At 47.0% G+C, this 17,480-nt stretch overlaps 1 protein-coding gene across 2 annotated transcripts in view; it reads right to left on the minus strand.

The window, feature by feature from the left end:
• Positions 1-3,084: 3,084 nt before the first annotated feature.
• Positions 3,085-17,480, minus strand: part of LRRC75A (leucine rich repeat containing 75A) — a 70,629-nt gene continuing 56,233 nt past the window's right edge. Inside the window, exons 4-5 of one of the 2 annotated variants that reach the window (XM_027691102.1) lie at positions 5,772-6,379; positions 3,085-3,102 (exon numbers count right to left, since the gene is read on the minus strand). In XM_027691102.1, the coding sequence (XP_027546903.1) occupies positions 5,794-6,379 (586 nt within the window). In that variant the 3' untranslated portion in view covers positions 3,085-3,102; positions 5,772-5,793. Of the gene's footprint in view, positions 3,103-4,072; positions 6,380-17,480 lie in introns of those variants that run through there. The other variant, XM_027691100.1, reaches the window with a different exon arrangement.

The raw sequence follows: 17,480 nt of genomic DNA on the forward strand, positions 1-17,480 counted from the left end.
ATCCCAACTGCAGGGTAATTTTGGTTGAGCTCCGTGATCAGCAGGAGCTAAAACCCCTCAGGTTTCTGACAGTGCTTGCTAAGTGTTTTGTATGTAAAGCAGGTAGTCCTTGAGGGATAACACTTCCATTACTTTTCCAGATACATTTCCCCTATCAGCTGAGCTCGAGCAGACTATTTTCTATCTCCAGGGCCTGTGTTAAACACACTGGCATGAGCTGCTAATAAATAATGCAGGAGATTCCCCTAGCCAGGACTTTTCCTTCTATTAGTAAGGGGAAAAAATACCAGACTTGAGGTAGCATGGGAGCTGCTAAAGTTTTAGCCTGAACTTCTGGGTTTTTATGTGGTCAGTTTTTTAGTCCCAGATGTTGTGGGTGAGATTTGTCCAGGTCTCACCTTTCTCCCCTGTAACCCTCTCCAGAGCCACCTTCTCCAGGGGAAAACTGCATCCTGCAAACATCATCTTTTAGCTCCTGCTGGTTTCTTCTCAGTTTAACCAGCTGAAGCAGGAGTTGATTTTCCTCGCAATAACCAGAGTATTCCTGCAGGTTTTGGTGTGACCTGGCTCACAGGCTTCAAAAGCACTCCCCAGGTGTTATGTTTTAGGTGGAAAAGGCTTAGTTTTGTGTGTGGCCTGACTCATAATTTTAGGAGACACCCTGGGACATATGTAGGGCAGATGCTCTGGACCTGTCTGCTCAGGAAAATGGCAGTCCAGCATATCTAAATTTTGGACATTGGGATCTCACCAGATTTTGATGCAGCTCCACTTGGGGCAGCTTGGGATGATCTTACCTTGGAGCAGGAACAGCAGGCTCTGCTCAGGAGGGTCCTCACTGAACATCTACCATGGCAAGTGCAGAAATCCTTCCTGGTCCCTTCCCAGCCCTCTTTGTGCTCCCTCAGTGCTGCATTTTCCAATAAATATCTATAATGATGATAGAAATCAGCTGACCTGCTGCTCTCTGGGTTTTCAACTAGGTCAGCTTTTTCCTGTTTGAAAAACGTGTTTTTCACATTGAAACCCCACCTTCTGCAGCAGTTGTGATTGATTATTCAGTCACCCATTCCTCCAAACCAGCCATTTCCTACAAACCTGCTTCTTGACAACCCAGAGGCTGAAAAATATGGGTGTAAAAAACCCCAAAATAGCACATACCCACTACCTCCTCCAGTTCAATTCCTATTTCAGTTCTCCCCTGGAGTGCTCTGCAATCCTGAGGAGCACATGGGAAATCCTCCACACACTGAAAATATATATTTTATTCTTAAGGCTTGGAAGAGAATGAAAATAAATACTACACAAGCTGGGGTTTCTAAGGCAGGGAGAAGGCTGCATCAGGGAAATCTCAGTCCAAAGCCCAGTCCTTTAGCAAGTACAGACAAATCCATTTCCCTGCCCTGCCCAGACACCCTCCTGTGTGCCTGGTATTTGATTTTTTTTCCTCTGAATAAAGAGCAGGAAAGATGAGGGAGGGAGGAAAAGATGAATTATCTTAAAGCTGGGTGTGATGGGTGTAAGTAAAATGGGTGAAAATGTGAGCAGGCATCAGGGACAAGGACTTGGTCCTGGTGGGGAAGGGATTGCACCTGTGCGGAAAAGCTTTTCTGGTACAAGCAGAGTGTGGGTCACAGCGAGGTGAAATAAGTGAGCAGCCTCACAGCCAGCCCTGCACTGAAATTTCCCTTTGTCTCGCCTGCCCGTTTAAAGTCTCCCAGCTGGGAATTTTCCTCCCTGCGAGGAGTTACTACCTGCAGATATTCCTATTTAAGGCAGGACCCAAACCTGTTGTTTTTCTTATTTTTTGGCCAGCTTTGTGTGACAAGTATCAGCCGTGATGTGTTGCCTGGGTGTGTGCAAACCCATGTCTTGAAATCAGTGGCCATGGGGTGCTGTAAGGGAGGGGAGCAATCCCCATTGAGCCTTTAACTCCACATCATCACCTTAGAAGGCCTCTATTCCCCCAAGGCATGGAAGGAAAGGCTGATCCTGGTGTCACAGGGTCATCAGCTCCTTTGCTGGCAGCTGTTGAGCATTTGAGAGCATTTCATGAAGCTGGAGCTGTGAGACTCACATCACTGGAGGCTGTTGGAGCACTGTGAGTGACACATCTGGTTTCCCGTTTGTCCTTCAGAATTTAAGGCTGAAGACATTTAATAGAGCTGGAAAGACCATCTCCTCTTGCTGTGTGCAGTCTGCTGGTGGAACACGGCCCCCAGGCGGATAAAAACTCAGCTGCCCCTGGAGCGAAGGAGGAGTGGGATCACAGGATGACATCCGTGTACCAGAGAGGTCAGGGGGAGATTAAATCTGTTTCTCTCCAAGGAACATTTCACTGGAGAGGTTAGGTCAGTTGTTTTTCTCCCTTCTTCATAAGCATTATTCCATGAATACTGCAAATAAGGTCAATTAGTTTCCTTGGCAATAGTGGCTACCGACGATGCGCTCCCAGTTAATGGAACATGGGAGTCTCTGCCTTTCTGAGGACATGAGTGGTCCTTGCACAAGGTCAGGAGTCTCCTCCTCTCCTGCTGCTGAAAAGGGGTGTGCTGAACCACGGGAGAGCCCCAAAACCTTTGTGCCTGACTGTACAGTCAGTGGCAGTGGGATAACCCGGCGTGGTGCCATTGCCTGGGGCAGCCCCGTGCCCCCCTCAGCCACTGCAGCCTCCCCCCCGTCCCCTTAGTCCTTTGGGTCACTTTTTGGCCTTTCCTCCGCAGCAGTTTTGGGTTTGCAGCCTTCTGCTCCTCTGCCAGGGGCTCGTGAGCAGCAGCAATGCTTTTGGCCAAAGTATTTTTGAGTTTCTTGATGTCCCCATCAGTGCTTTCTGTTGCTTCTGTGCTTCCCCACACACTCCATGCTTGAGAATGACCCTCCCCAACCCTCTTGCCTGCTTCCAACTACCCCCCAGGAGTGTAACCCTCATTTTAAATGAATAATCACCTTCAAAACCTGAACAGGGTTTGTGCAAACTCTTCAGAGACAACCCAGCTGAAGCGAGCCCTCCGAAGCGTGCGGCACCAGCCCCTTCATGCCTCTCTCATTCCTCTCTCGTTCCTTGCCTGCTGTTTCAATTCCCCTCGCTGTGGGCTCCTCAATCTGTGCAGAATGATTTCCAATTACATTTTTGTTGCTGAAGGCATAAATCTTCTCCCCCAGACTAGTTTGTTTCATGCCCAGGCAGAGCTGTGGTGCTGGTGGAGATAACTAACCAAACCAGGCTGGGGTGTTTTATGGACTTCTTTGTTTTATGGTGGCCATTTCCTCCCCTCTTTGACAAGAAATGGCTTCAGCCAACTTTAATATTCTACCAGCAGCAATTTTCAGTCCTTGAATCCTTCTTCTAGGGCCTTTTAAAAGCTTCTAACCCAAAGCAGCAGCACAGGGAGCATTGATTATATACAGAGTGAGCCCCGAGCTTGTTTTGATGCTGATGAGCTGAGAAGGGAAACATCTCACACTGCTTTCTTAGAAAAAAAACCAAACAAAACCCACTCTTTACTGAGCCCACAGGATCATCATTATCCTGAAGTGCACTAAATGGATAATTGAACTAATCCACACTGTGAGGAAGGGACTGATTAGCCAAAGCCTCTTGCTTTTATAACCAGTAACTGTCTCTACTAGAGCTCTGTTTTTTTCCTTTTTCTATGAAAGTAATTTGGTGCATCCTTCAGCATACACAGATATATTGATGGAAGGCCTTTCTAGTTCTTTCCTTGTCTCAGAAGGGCTGAATGCTCTCTGGGCACAGAGTTGCTGGCACAGCCTGTCAGCAGCAGTGGAGCAGAGGCAGCTCAAGTGGTGCAACATCTGCGAAGGGCTTTTCCTTCAGTGCGCTGAGACTTGTATTGGAGATAAATACCCTGTGGAGCACTATGCCATTCTCATCACTCCTTTCTCCCATATTATTTTACACACTGGTGATATTTAAAATTTAACACATTCTTTCATGATGCTTCTGTGTCCACCTTGTGCCCACCCTGAAGAATCCAGCCCATAAACTGGGCTATTTGTTTCTCCAGCCCAGCTCCTGTGGCCCTTTTTTTTTAAGCCCCCTGAGGAACCCAGACCAGAGCTCTTAGCTCTCCTCTGGTTTTTGCTGGGCATTCCACCTGGACAGAGGAAAAAAAATCAATGCTGGGTCTTTATTAAACATTGTCATTTATTTTGATTACGGATAGCTCCTTTATTTCAAACAGAACAGTTTATTCACTGCAAAGGTTTTTCATGCCTGTTGGAAAGAGTTAGAATTAAAAAAAAAAAATAAGGAAAAAGGCTTGGATACATGCAAATCATACTGAATGTTGCCAAATGTATTAAAACAAGTAACGGAGTTTCTTCTAAGTTACCTACTTGCAAACGGAGGAGGAACAACCACTGGCAGCATGAAGCCCCTCTGGAAAAAGCTTCCAGGTGCTGGGATGTTACATGGACAGAGCCAAAGACACGACCAAAAGTCTGTTTGCACCCAGAAAAAGCAAAGCCAGAGTCACTGCTGGGAGCCAGGAGAATGATCTGTGAGCTGGGAAGGGCTTGGAACAAAGAAAGGGGCTCCCTCTCAGCAAAGGGAGTCACATCTGGTCCATAGGGGAGAGGAAGTTTTTCACACTTTCCTGCCCTCCCCCAGGGTTTAGGATCAAATGAAATTCTGGTTCAAAAGCCAAGGTGCACATTCCAGCGCTGCTGCTCTGGGGTGATCCATTTATCATCAAAAATAAAGTAAAATCATACCCATGTCTCTTAGAGAAAAACAGAAGGATGTTTTAGAAACAGAGCACTTCTGGTCCAGGGGGCAAAGGACACAGCTGAGTGACCCAAAGCCTTTCTGAAGCTTTAAATCCCAGCTGGCTGGGACTGCCCAACCCTCAGAGGCAGTGACAGAGGGATGAATTCCAGGATTGATTTTCCCTTTAAAAACCTTCAGTATTGTGGTCTCTTGTCAGCAATGGTAACGAGCCTGAGCTGAGCACTCCATGTTTTGTGCCTCACTCCCCAAAATGGATCACAAACTCCCAGCATTGCTGGTGCAAGTTCCAGGTACCACATGAAAAGCTCTGGAGTTGTTACAGCAGCACAGCTGGTGGGAAAATAGTTGTTACATCTGAATAAATACTGGGCAGGCACAAGTGCCAGCCTGATTTCGGTAAGGCTGGAGGGTGAGCGTGGTGTCCAGGCACGCTGCGGGCTGGGATTTAACTCCACACCAGGAAAGCAAAGCTCTCCCTCCAGGCTGGCTCACAATATTAAGAAAAACGCCCCTGGTTAGTGTGTGACCAGACTTTTGTTGTATCTCAGTAGATATGCTACTCATCAACTCCTGAAGTCAGGACTGGAAAGGAGTTAAAGGTTTATCTCAGTGGCAACCCCCTCTGGGGTGGCTGCTGTCTGTCCATCATGTGTGGGAGACCAGCTAGGCCTGGTCAGATCCAGCACTAAGGAAAGGGAACCGTTCCCTGCACAGTCTGGGCACCTTCCTGCTCCTTTTCCCTGCTCTTCTAAGACCCTCATGGAGATGCATTTTTGAGAGAACCAAAAGCACAGCACATCACTAATGCTCAAAAATACCTGGGCAGCTTTTATAAAATACAAATATTCAACGTGATCACCTCTACCTGTTCTTTGAAAAGAAAATCATCGACATTCATGGTACAGGGGGGAGGCAGCAGTCCAGGCCCCCAAAGGATCCCACCGCGTGATCCAACCCTCTGCTAGGACCCCCAGCACCGAGATCTTGGATTTAAGTAATCCTTGCTCAACACACTCACCCAAGAACCCCGGAGCTGGACATCATGTCTGTGGTGTCCCAGCACCTCGTTCTGAGTTTGGGAGCTCCCCGGCCTCGGCCGTTCTGTCCGTCTGCTGCAAGTCTGTGCTGTCAGTCTTGCCTGGTGCAGCTCGCAGGTCCTCCTGGCTCTCAGCCAGGCCATCCTGACCCTCCAAATCGCTCACCTGACCCTCCCCGAACTCCAGGATGGTCGGCAAGTTGCCTTGCTTCGGGCACCGCCTCTTCAGGCTGACCAGGAAGGGCTGCGGCAAGGAGAAGATGTCCACGTTGTTGCCGAGGTCGATCCAGGTGACGCTGGGGAACTTCTTGGGGTCCTTGAGGGTCTCGGTGAGGTCCCGCAGGATGGCCTTGGTGAGCCGGTTGCCGTTGAGGGAGAGGGTGGTGAGGTGGGGGAGCCCGCAGAGCGCCGGCAGCAGCTGCAGCAGCATGTCATCCGTGAGCTCCGTGAAGCACAGCTCCACCGTGTCGATGTGCTCCGAGCTGTGCTGCAGGTAGGACGTCACCCGCTCCAAGTCCTTCAGCGTCAGCGGGATGCCCGACAAGTCCACGGTGTTGTCCTGGGGCTTCCCCATCAGGACGGCTTTCAAGCTGTGGCAAGAAGGAAAGGAGAGGGACGTTAATGTGGGGGGACGTCTCTGCGTGGTGGCATCGCTTTGGGCTCCGTGGCCACTCTTGGAGAGGGCAAGAACGTGAGTTATTTATGTAGGATGTTCAGCTGGGGCTGATAATCAATTCTGTAGAGGCCAGGAGTGTGTCTGTGCAGTTGTGGGGGCAGAGAGATATTTCAAGGCTGTTTATTGATAGAAAATGGCCAGAAACAAGAAGACCATGTACAGAACCCATAACTCAGAAAGAGTGCAGAGTTCTTTCTTAGAGCCACTGCAAACCCTTGGAATAAAGAGGCTGTCCTTTTAGAGGCTATCCTTTTAGACAATCTCCTGGGTGCTGTTTTTAGACCAGAAACATCTCACAAATCCTGACCAGGTTGTGATGGGGAGGCTGGGAAAGGTGAAAGATGTCTTTTAGGGTTCCCCTGGTGATGCCGGATTACCCTCTGTGGTCTGTTTAGCAGTAATTTGTTTTTACCCCTCCTTTGAAGATCTTATTACAAGGAAGAAATGGATGTAGATAAGTGCTGGGATTAAAGGCAACTTCCATCTAGAAGCTTGGTTAAACACTAGGAAAACAGGTTCTCTTCCCAGTTCCAATTTGCACTTCAACTGTGGCAGAAAGGGAGGTGATTTCACAGAGCCTCCTTGGCAAGACAGGTACCGAAATCGGAGCTGGATGTAACTCCTGTGCAAAAGTCCTTGATGATCACCTGACCCTTGGATCACAGTCATTTCACGTGAACTATTTGTTTTCAGGGAACACTCCACAGGAAACAACTAAATTTGAGGCTTTTTTTTGTAGATCCTTGAGCCCTTTACAGGCTCACATGGCCCAGTGCAACCCTCCTGCTCCAACTGCCTGTTATGCAGTGCGCAAAATGCCTGAATTTCACCTAAACTGGGCTATGCACTGCTAAAGTCTACTTAAGGACATTAACTCCCCACTCCCCACCCCCTACTTTATGGCCCAGAATCTGCTCATCTGCTGTGTGTGTGTTACTCGTGGATTTTCTGTCTGAAGAGAGGAGCTTGTCCTGGCTGTGGTCGGTGCTGCTGGGGGGTCACTGCCGTGGGCTGGAGCCAGGTGGGAGGGAGAGGCCGAAGGAACATTGTGGGATCCAGGAAAACAGCAAGTCTTCCCAAAAAGTGCTTGAATGGCACGAGCCCAAACGACCACCGCATGAATTAATTTCTCATCCTTAAAAAAGTGGGTTTGTGCAGCAGTTGGGCAACATCTGAACCATTAAAATGAGCGACCGATTTCTTACTGACCTCCTAAGTACCTGGGAGACCTGTGGGTAATTTTGACCCATCATCCTGACAGCAGCCCTGGCACAAAGAAAATGTTGGGATACAGCAGCAGGTGAGTGAGTGGGGCAGCTCAGCAGGTTCTGTGCATTGTGTCCGCCCTTGTGCCATGGGCTGGGACAGGATCTGTCAGTCCCTGGGCTGTGGGAGCTCAGCACTGCCCATCAAACCCTCCATCAGGGCTAAGCCTGGCTTTGCAAGGGGCAAAGCCTCACTCTGGCAGCCCAGGCTGCTCAGACTAAGCCAGGGCAACTTCTAACTTAGCCTTTATTTTTCATGCAGATGCAGGTAAAAAACTTTCCAGCCTAAAAGCAGCGAGAGAAAAGTTATGTCAGCTAACTGATCTAAATCCCCTTTGCCTAAGGCAGGACCCTGAGCTGCCACAGGTTTTAAATCAAAATTGACAGGCTGAAGCTAAGCATTGCTCACCCAAAGAGTTGGACCGTCACTTTAACAGTGTTAGTTATGTTAAACAAGCTTTAAGACTATGAAATAGCTCAAAATTTCTAGGAGCAAACAGCTCCTGAAGGTCTGATAGAAGTAACTTAGGTGGGGGATCAGTCCTCAATAGTAGGAGAATGAGAAGGCTTTTAAAAAGGTTACAAAACTGATGTTTTAATGGTTTTCCTTGTTTAAGAGGTTTGGTGTTTGTTTTGTTTAGTTTGTGGGGTTTTTTTGTTGTTGTTCTGGGGTTTTTTTCTTATGGTAAGACAGATCATACAGTGCTAAGCTATTATTAAGTGATCTGGGGCCATGCTCCAGTGGGCAGGTCAATTATGTCCACACATGTGGGCTCTCACTAAACTCTCCTGTGCCTTGGGGACACATTTCTCTGCTGTGGTGGCACTTCTGTTAGTGGCAGTTTGTGGTTTGCTGGGTTGGCTGAAACCTCAAACACACCCCCACAGTCATTCAACAAAGTCTATACTTAGCCCTTCACAAGGTCTTGTTTAACCTGGATGTGGGCAAAAAACAGCTGTTAATGTGAGGTGTTTCTCTGTGCTGGTAATTTTTTGCCAATACTGGAAAAGAAATCAATGAAAGAGTATATTTATTATTATAAAAAGAATAATTTGGTCTCCACGTGTTGGCAGCTACTTCTCTGTCATATGTACAGCCACATCATTTTTTGGAAGCAGCCCCATCTGGAACCAAGATGATGCCTCAGTAACAAGCTCTTCCCACCTAAAAAACCCAGATTACTCTTGTCCTGCAGTCTTTGAGTACCAAAGCTGTTTATAGAGGGATCTCACTATAAATAAATATAAATAAAGCACAAAGTACCTCTGTGAGTAACTGATAACCATTTAATAGCATGGCTACAAAACCAGGGGTTTTTCCTTGTTTTATCCAGCATGGATATCCCCTGCTTGGAGTGATGCTGCCTGTCTGTCATCATCTTGTGGGACTTCTGGTGTGGCTTTAAATTAGCAAAGCCAAGGAGATAATGAAAAGAGAATGGGGATAATTTTGGGACAGTTCTTTTTCGTGTGTGTGTTTTGAGCTGCTTTCAATACTGCTCCACATTTTTTTTTCCCCTTGGAGCATGTGTATGATTTCTGCCAGCCAGTAAAAGAGGATTTCTCACTAGGGCTCTATACTTTTCCCCCTGGGAGGGATTTAGCTGGTACCTACTGAAGCGGATTGATTTTCTTGTACAAACTGCCTTTTCACCCTGCTGATGTATCAAAGGAAATCTCCTGAATCCCCAGGTCAGAGCAGCCCTGGGCTTGTCCTGGGGGATGGTTTGCTCTCCTGCCTCAGCCCACGTTCCTTCTGTCCCTCGGGAAACCAACCAACCAACCAACCAACCCCAAACATGACTCAATAAAAACAGTTCTGTGGATATTCTGAGCCATCCCATGGAAATGAGGGGGATATTATGTTAACAAACAGCTGTAACAACTTGTAGCCCTGCCATAAAGTTGGCCACAGAATGGCCCCAAATCTCTGGAGGAAGATCTTACAAATCCCTGCGAGCTTTAGTGGGGGATCAGTTACACCCACTTGGTTTCATCCTGATGTTTTATGAGGCTATTCCATAGGGAAAAACACTGATTTTTTTTTTCCAATGTAATGAGAGGATTGGGAATAAAGCCCTGCACTAAGCTCCTGATAACACACTGGCAGGATGCTGGTTTATACACACTCGGGCTGAACTAAAAGCTATTTTACATGCAGTGTGGAATCAGATCAGGAAAAAAAAATCCCATAAACAGGAATATTGATGTTTAGATCAAACAGAATTTAAAAAAAGGGATTTCCTCCTGGTTTAAAATTCATGACATTTCTTTCAAGCACTGCACGAATCGTGACATGAGACACCAATGTGTCATGTACTGGAGGATAATTGGGCTGTTGAGCCTCTTCCTTGCAGGACAAAGGAATAGCTCAAGAAAAATGAAGAGGCAGCCTCATAGAGTGAAGAATTACAGTAAGAAATTCATATGATACCTGGTGAGAAAACTATTTATGAAAATGCCAGCAAAACGTTATTGAACATTATGAGTCACCAGGAAAAAAAAATAAAAAGGTAAAATACTGAGATAAAAGTCTTGTCCTGAAATGCTGGTGGTATCAAAGATAAGTGCTTTTTCAAAGTCCCTGCTCCAAATGATGGCAGTCAAACACTGGAATAGATATTTGGGAAATGGAGGGAAGGAATACAAACAAATGCTGCAAATGCAGGTCCTCTGTTAGCAAATAATGTTCACTAAATGGTTGAGCTCCCCCCAGTCTCAGAGGAGGAATAGAGACAAGAAAACATAATTATTTAGCTTAAATGAGGAATCTGGCTAAGGTGTATACAATAATGTATTGTATGTTGAATATCCTATATTCTATAACATATATATCATATTTATATAATAATAAGGATGACTAAAACAGAGAAGATGAGAATGACCTGCTCTTTTTCATCTCTGTTAATGCAGGACCTGAGGACACCCACTGATGCTGAAAGATTAAACTCCCAGTGGATAAAAGGGAAGGAGTGAGTCCACAGACCTCAAATTAATCTTGCCACTCCAGCCACGGGACATCACTGGGATCAAGGGCTTTGTGGGAGGTCTGAAGCAGACAGGGCACTGCTGTGGCTGAGAATATCAAAAGTCATGTTAAGATTTAAAAAAATTAAAATAAAAAATTAGCTGGGTCAGTGTTCTGGGGAGTAATTGCAGAAATTCTGCAATTCACCCCAATGGGGCCCTTTTGCTTTGCTGTGTGAGCAGCCTGTGGTGGGACAGCAATGCCCAGGGGGCTTGGAAGGCTGGTCCAAAGGCTGTATCAGGACCTGGGGGCACGTGAAAATACACCTGTATGTGCCTGGGTGTGTCTTTTGTAGCTGGTCCTTATTTAAACTACAGAGAGGCACCACAGACTCAGAGCAAAAACGCTTCTACTCATGCCAGCAGCAAGGCCAGGGCTGTGCTTCCCCAGTTCAGTTAAAAAAACTCCTTTAGCAGGTTTGTGATGCTACCTGGTTGAATAATTTCCTTTCCTTTTCCTTTCTTTTGTTTTACAAAAACCCAACACTCATCAAAACGTGACGGACGTGATGGGACAGATCCCAGAATAATGCAGACAGAGCCCACGTCAGAACTGGAGCTGCCAAATTCTCCAGAATTCAGAGACAGGAGATTCCTACATTGGCCCCACCACAGCTCATCCTCAGCTTTTACTTCACTCCATCAGTTTTACACACACTCCAGTGTCTGTGTGTGGCTGTGGTTACTCAGTAACTTGTTCAGCTCCTTGTTTACCACCACAGAAAGGTTTAGAGGTTTATTAACAGCACAGTTTAAAGTCTCTGTTCCTCACTGCCTTTAGAAATGAACAGCTTGGAAAGATTTCACTCCTCTCCTTAGAGAGATTCAGGGTAAAGAGGATTTTTAAAATATATAAATATAAAAATATGTAACTTTAAAACCCCTTTAGAGCTTACCAATAAATACATTCAAAATTCCGAAGTCTTTACTGTTAAGAGGGAAAGTACCAGTGGGGATTAGTTATTTTGGTCTCTTCTTGTTCCAAGAGCCTTCCCAGTTTTGCTAAGGTTTGCAGTTTTCATGTCATTAAGTCTAGACACCCCCTTTCTTAATGTCCTTCCCCTGCTCCCAAAATCCCAGCCCAACTCTCCAGTGAGTGCCATCAGATTTGGGGGGTAGGAAGGGCAGGTTGGTCAGCCTGGAGCTCATCTTGGGGGGGGGGGGTTTCCTCATCATTTTGTCCCTGATGTGTGACGTGAAAATTAACTTTATTATGGCCATTTATGAAATAATTGTGCCTGCTGGGAAATGCTCTGTGGGAATCACATCCCTAAACAGGATCTCCCATAGCCAAGGAGAAACCAAACACTGGGCTGTTTCTTGGACAACCCAGCACAGCATTTTTATTTTTTTTTAAGCAGCTGAAGAGCAAACCTGGAGGGAATGCTAAAATTTCCCCTAAATTTTCCTCTTGCAGCAGGATTCCCAGTGTGGGACACTGGGAATGATGCTCCCAGTGACCTCCTCTGCATGTCCAAGAGCATGGGCTCCTCCAGGAATAACTGTGTTGATATGGCTTCCCTTTCCAAATCCCACTGCATTTTCTTTGGCTCCACACCAAGGCCTGTTCCACCTCTACTCCAGGCCTAAAGCTCAATAAGAGCACGGGGTATTTGATGGGAAGGGTAAATTCTGTGCATCCAAGAGCATCCTGTGCACCAGGAGAACTGACACAGGTCTCGTGGCTTTGGCCATGGGAAGGATTGATGGCATCAGAAAGATCTTGATCAATAAATCCTTCCCATCATAACGATAAAAGTCAAGCAGCTGTGATTTATACTCCTTTACTAAATTCATAGGATCACCAAACGGTTTGGGTTGGAAGGGACCTTAAAGATCATCTTGTTCCAACCCCCATTACTTCATGGGGCGATGCCTCCGCATAAAATTCTAAAAGCTCGTGATACAAATATCAAGAAAAGTGATTTTTAGCCCTGAATGAGCGTTGACCTTTTCCACCAGCCTCGACTCCTTCACCTTGACCCGTCTGATGAAGAGCCAACCACCAGAGAGCAGTGTCACCTCATGAAGCAGTGTCACCCAACAGTGTCACCCAAGGGAGCAGTGCCACCCGAGAGAGGAGTGTCACCCCACTGATCAGTGTCACCCATCAGTGTCACCCCACAGAGAGTGGTTTAGGGGTGGGCTTGGCAGTGCTGGGTTAATGGTTGGACTCGCTGATCTTAGAGGTCTTTTCCAACCTCAATGATTCGATGATTCCTTGGAAATGCCCCCCAAGCCAAGCCCCACCATCAGCCCACCCTCCCCTGCAGCTCTCACTCGTCTCGGCTGCTGCGTCACAACCTCTGTGGTGTTTAGTAAAAGGACCTAATTAAACCTTTAAAAGCAACAAGCTTCTTGGAAAATGAAGCACTGCTATCAGGAGAAGCAACTTGATAAATATCTCCAGCAGGGACAATTAAGCAGCAGAACTGCTCTCATTTGCATGAGGCACATCCAGCTCCTTGTCATGGTCCAGAGGAGCCTGGATTCAGACACGGAGTGAAGTGACAGTCTCCTGATCTGTTTGAGAACCACCATTTCTGTGTTACAGGAACGGAGATTTCCCCCCCCAACTTGTTTTTAATTTCCTGCTAAACAAAATTCTAAAAATAAGCACTTGGGATCCATCAAAGTGCTTTGCTATAATTATAACTCTATTTAACTTATTGCAAAGAAGAAATGTAAATATACTGCTGCTGGAGTACTCCATTTTTCTATCCTCATCCTCTTCAAAATAAAATGTATTTGTATCACCCTTTGTATGATAAATTTTGCTCTCAAGCCTGCGTTTCCCTATAGAGAAACTGTGCTGGAGTATTTCCAACAAATTCTACTCCAGCGTAATAAGAAACTGCAGCTGACGCCCCATTAATAACCTGCATTTGCAGAAAAGGCAATTTGCACAAGTGCCAACAGAAAAACAATCAAGAATTCAAAGGAAAACATGTTGGGCTTGTTGCTTCTGTAAATGACCCCCTGGAAGAGAATTGGCCCAAAATAAGAATTTGTTCAAGTCTGCATTATAATAAACGATAGTTTGCAATAAAACAAACAACATTTTGTTTAAATTCTAACACAGGAAAAGATAAAAGCTGAAAAGACTCTTGGAAAGGGACTTTTACAATTGAGTAGATACAAAAATACCCAAGTCACTGTGGATTTACATGAGCAACTCCCCACTAGGGAGATAGGAAGCTCATGTGCTCTGGGTTGCTTGGGAAAAGGACCTTTGAATCAAGTTGCAATCCTCAGTGCCCAAAGGAAAGAGGCCACAGGAAGAGAAATCACCAGTAAATTGCTCATAAAAACGTTAAAATTTGCTGCCAGTATGTTTAAAACAACCAGTGAGTTGAAAGGAAGAGGAGGAAAAAGAAAAGATTGGGAAGGGGACAAGAGGAAGGGGCTGAGATGGTGAGGGATGGGAGATCCACAGGGATGGATTGAGACTGACAAGGCAGCGCTGGCTGGGGCTCCAGCCCCTTCTGCAAAAGCAGGATGGATGGTTCCCTGAAATCCTTAATTTCACCTCTCCCTTGTTTTTTTGTTACTGCTTTGTCCTGTTTTTGCAAGGAATGACCCTGAAACAGGCTGGATGTGACCCCAGTGTGGGGTTGGGGCATGTGGCTGCTCCTGCTCTGTCCCCCTGACCACAAATTTTAGAGAAAAATGAGTTTTGACACACTAAGTCTATTTGCAGATGAAAGGGGCTGTTGTTAATTATCTCCATCCTGCTCTGGAGCCCCGGGAGCTTTCGGGTGGGGGAAACACACACAGTCAGGCTCCAGTTTATTTCTGCTCACCAAAATCCTCTCCCAGGCCTCAAACCTGCCCCTGGTGCCATCAAACAACAACAAAAAGGCCAGGAAAAGTTTGCAGAGAACTCCACATACCCAACTGAACAGGCTCTCGCCGAAGGTTTGAGGTTCACACTTTGTAGGGGCTGTTTGTATTTCCCGTTCCTTGAAATAAGTTGAATTCCATTAATACAAAGGGGAAGAAAACAGGATTTTTGGGGGTGGGGGGATGAGGGGAGAGAAGCTTCAACTCTGATCCTCCAGCCCAGTTTTCTCATCAGAAACCAGCCCAAAGAAATAAAAAAAACCCTGTCTCCCAACTCTCTTCCTGCAATTAGGGAGTGATCAGCTGCCAAACTGTGTGCCTGGGGCTTCGCTTTCCCTAAACTGTTTATTTTATTGGAGCACAGATCACATTTGGAAGAGTTTAGGCAGGCTGAGGTCCCCTCTTGCCTGTGCTGCTCTGATGAGAGCCAGAGCACGAGAGGCAGCCGCCAGCCCGGCTCCCAGGGTCCCTGTTTGTCCCTCACACTGTTTGGGAAGAGGTTTTCTCCAGAACCAGGAGCTGGTATCACCCCCCCCCTCTTTTTCCCTTTCCCCTCCTGATCCTTGGCTTATCTTCCTTCCACGCTAAATGCCTGCCTTTCCCACTGCCATCCCAACACCTCTGGTGTCCAAAGTGAGGGTTTGAAGCTCAACATGGGTCCTGACACACACACAGAAGTGGAACAAAGGGAAGGCACCACATCCTGCTCCAGCCTGACCCTGGACACATTTCAGACAGCTGTTTTTTGGGGGGACACATATCACTTCCCCATCCAGGGTGGAGGATGGACAGACCTGCACTTGTCCCTAGCTATGGGGTTGGTGTCCTCCAACCACATCTGGGGGGTCAGGACCCCCCCCAGCTCTCAGTGACAGAGCACAGGACACCCAGGAACTTGTGCTGGGGGAGCTACATGTCGAGTAGGTCTCACTCGCAGGAGTCACCAGTTCCAAACGAAGAGGAGACAGGCAAATTGAGGCAGCCAAGAACCTTTCATCTGATGTTTGGCCTTGCTATCAGTTTTGATCAGAATTTGCACATCTATCAAGCAAAAAAAGCCCTGTTTTGCATGATTTTCAATGAACAGATGTTACACGAGCCAAGAAAGCCCTTGTCCTGTTGCTGTCCTGCCTCCCCTCAGGGGCACAGGATACTCACAGAGGGATGAGATCCCTGGGTTAAGCTAATGAGACCTGACCAGTGTGTGGCTCCTTCCTCAAGCCCTCCCTGCACCAGGGATGCATCTGCTTTACATTAATGTGCACAGCAAATAATGGGTCCCACTCAACCCGGCAGAACAGAGCGACCATTGTAACCTCAGCTTTCATCAAATGAGGAATAACAGGATACAACCTGACCCACTGCTAGTTCCCTGCTTGTGTCTTCAAAAGAAAAAAGGGATATTTTTTTGTAGGTTTTTCATATTCTCTTCCAGTGAGAAGATTTAATAGTGCTCCTCCTCTGTAAGTACAGCAAAAAGTTGCCCACTGGAGCAGGGATAGAACCTGACTTATTGGCATCCTGTGGGTTCCTTTTCCTGCTGGGCACAGTTCCTTGTGCAGTTTTGCTCCCCCTCCCAAAGTTATTTCATTTTAGCAGCCCCTTCCCCGAGTGCAGGATCAGCAGAAAGCAGCCGTGGCCATTTCTGGGGCTGCAAAGCCAAACAAAGGAAAACAGGCAACAGGGAACAGCTTTAACTACCCAAAGAAAACCTCCTCTTCCCCCAGCACTTCATTGCTTTTGGCAGGTTATTTCCTCGCTGATGCTGGAGATTTCAGCGTTCAGCTCCCCCCTAAAGATGAAAACAGAGCTAAGAGGTGGAGCTGGCTGCCAAGACGCCTTTTCAGTGGGCAGAACAGAGAAGGAATGTGATATGCTGCTCTTTGCAGCAAAACACCAGCACTGCCCAGCTCCCCCAGTCCCCACGGCACGGCAAATTCCACCGGACAAGCAGGAAAACCACAGAAACCTTCCCTGAGTGTTCCCTGACTGGCTGTTTAGCTTTTCTGCTACAACACAGGCCCTGTTATCAGCTGTATCAGACTACAACCCAACCACCTCTCTCCCTCAGCTTTCCAAATGCAAACATTTTGCCCTTTTCTCTGTTTTCTGTACCCATCAGTGATGAGGTTTCGTCAGGTCACTGTGCTCCAAGCTGGCTGTTCAAGGGGAATGATGCTGGAAAGATCAGCTCAACAACAAATCTTCCCAAGGTAAGTAATTTATCCATATTATGTAAACACACATGTACATTCCCACCCCCTTCCCCAAGTCTCCAACTCATCATCTTTGGAATAATGAGCCCCAACTGAGCACTCAGTGACCAGCATGACCCAGCAGCTGATTAAACCAGGGAATGCAGGAGAGGATTCAACTCCAGATGGGCATTTCTCCCAGCCAAGATGCTGTTGAGGAATAATTCTCATCCCCAACAGCACAGTGAGGAGTGACCTTCACAAGAGACTGAGCACACAGGGAGAGCAGCACACAAGGGTGGCTTCTTCCCCCCCAAAAAAACCAACCCAGCTCCCCAGCTAACCCTGGACAGGGGGAGAGTGAAACACCTGGAAGAGCATATTGCCACCCTGGGCTACACAGTGCTAGACAAAAGAAATCAGTCTTGGGGCTGAATGCCCCGTTTCTCAGGGACTGGGACGTGTCAAAACACAGGCTGCCATGTGTTGGCAAGATGTGTGACAGCCAAAGCTGGGAACTGAACGTGGGCAGGGTCTGCACTCTGCGGTTTGGTCTCTTTTTCTCCTGGAGGTGCCAACCAGCCCCTTTTGAGATGCAAAGGATCCTTCTGTGCTTCCCTGAGTGCTGGTGGGATGCTCAGCCAGTGGCCAAAGGGGTGTTTTTTCTCCCCCACATCACCCGTGA

Source organism: Neopelma chrysocephalum, unplaced genomic scaffold (assembly GCF_003984885.1).
Source record: "Neopelma chrysocephalum unplaced genomic scaffold, ASM398488v2 Primary Assembly neopelma1_82, whole genome shotgun sequence".
NCBI classification, from domain to species: Eukaryota; Metazoa; Chordata; class Aves; order Passeriformes; family Pipridae; genus Neopelma; species Neopelma chrysocephalum.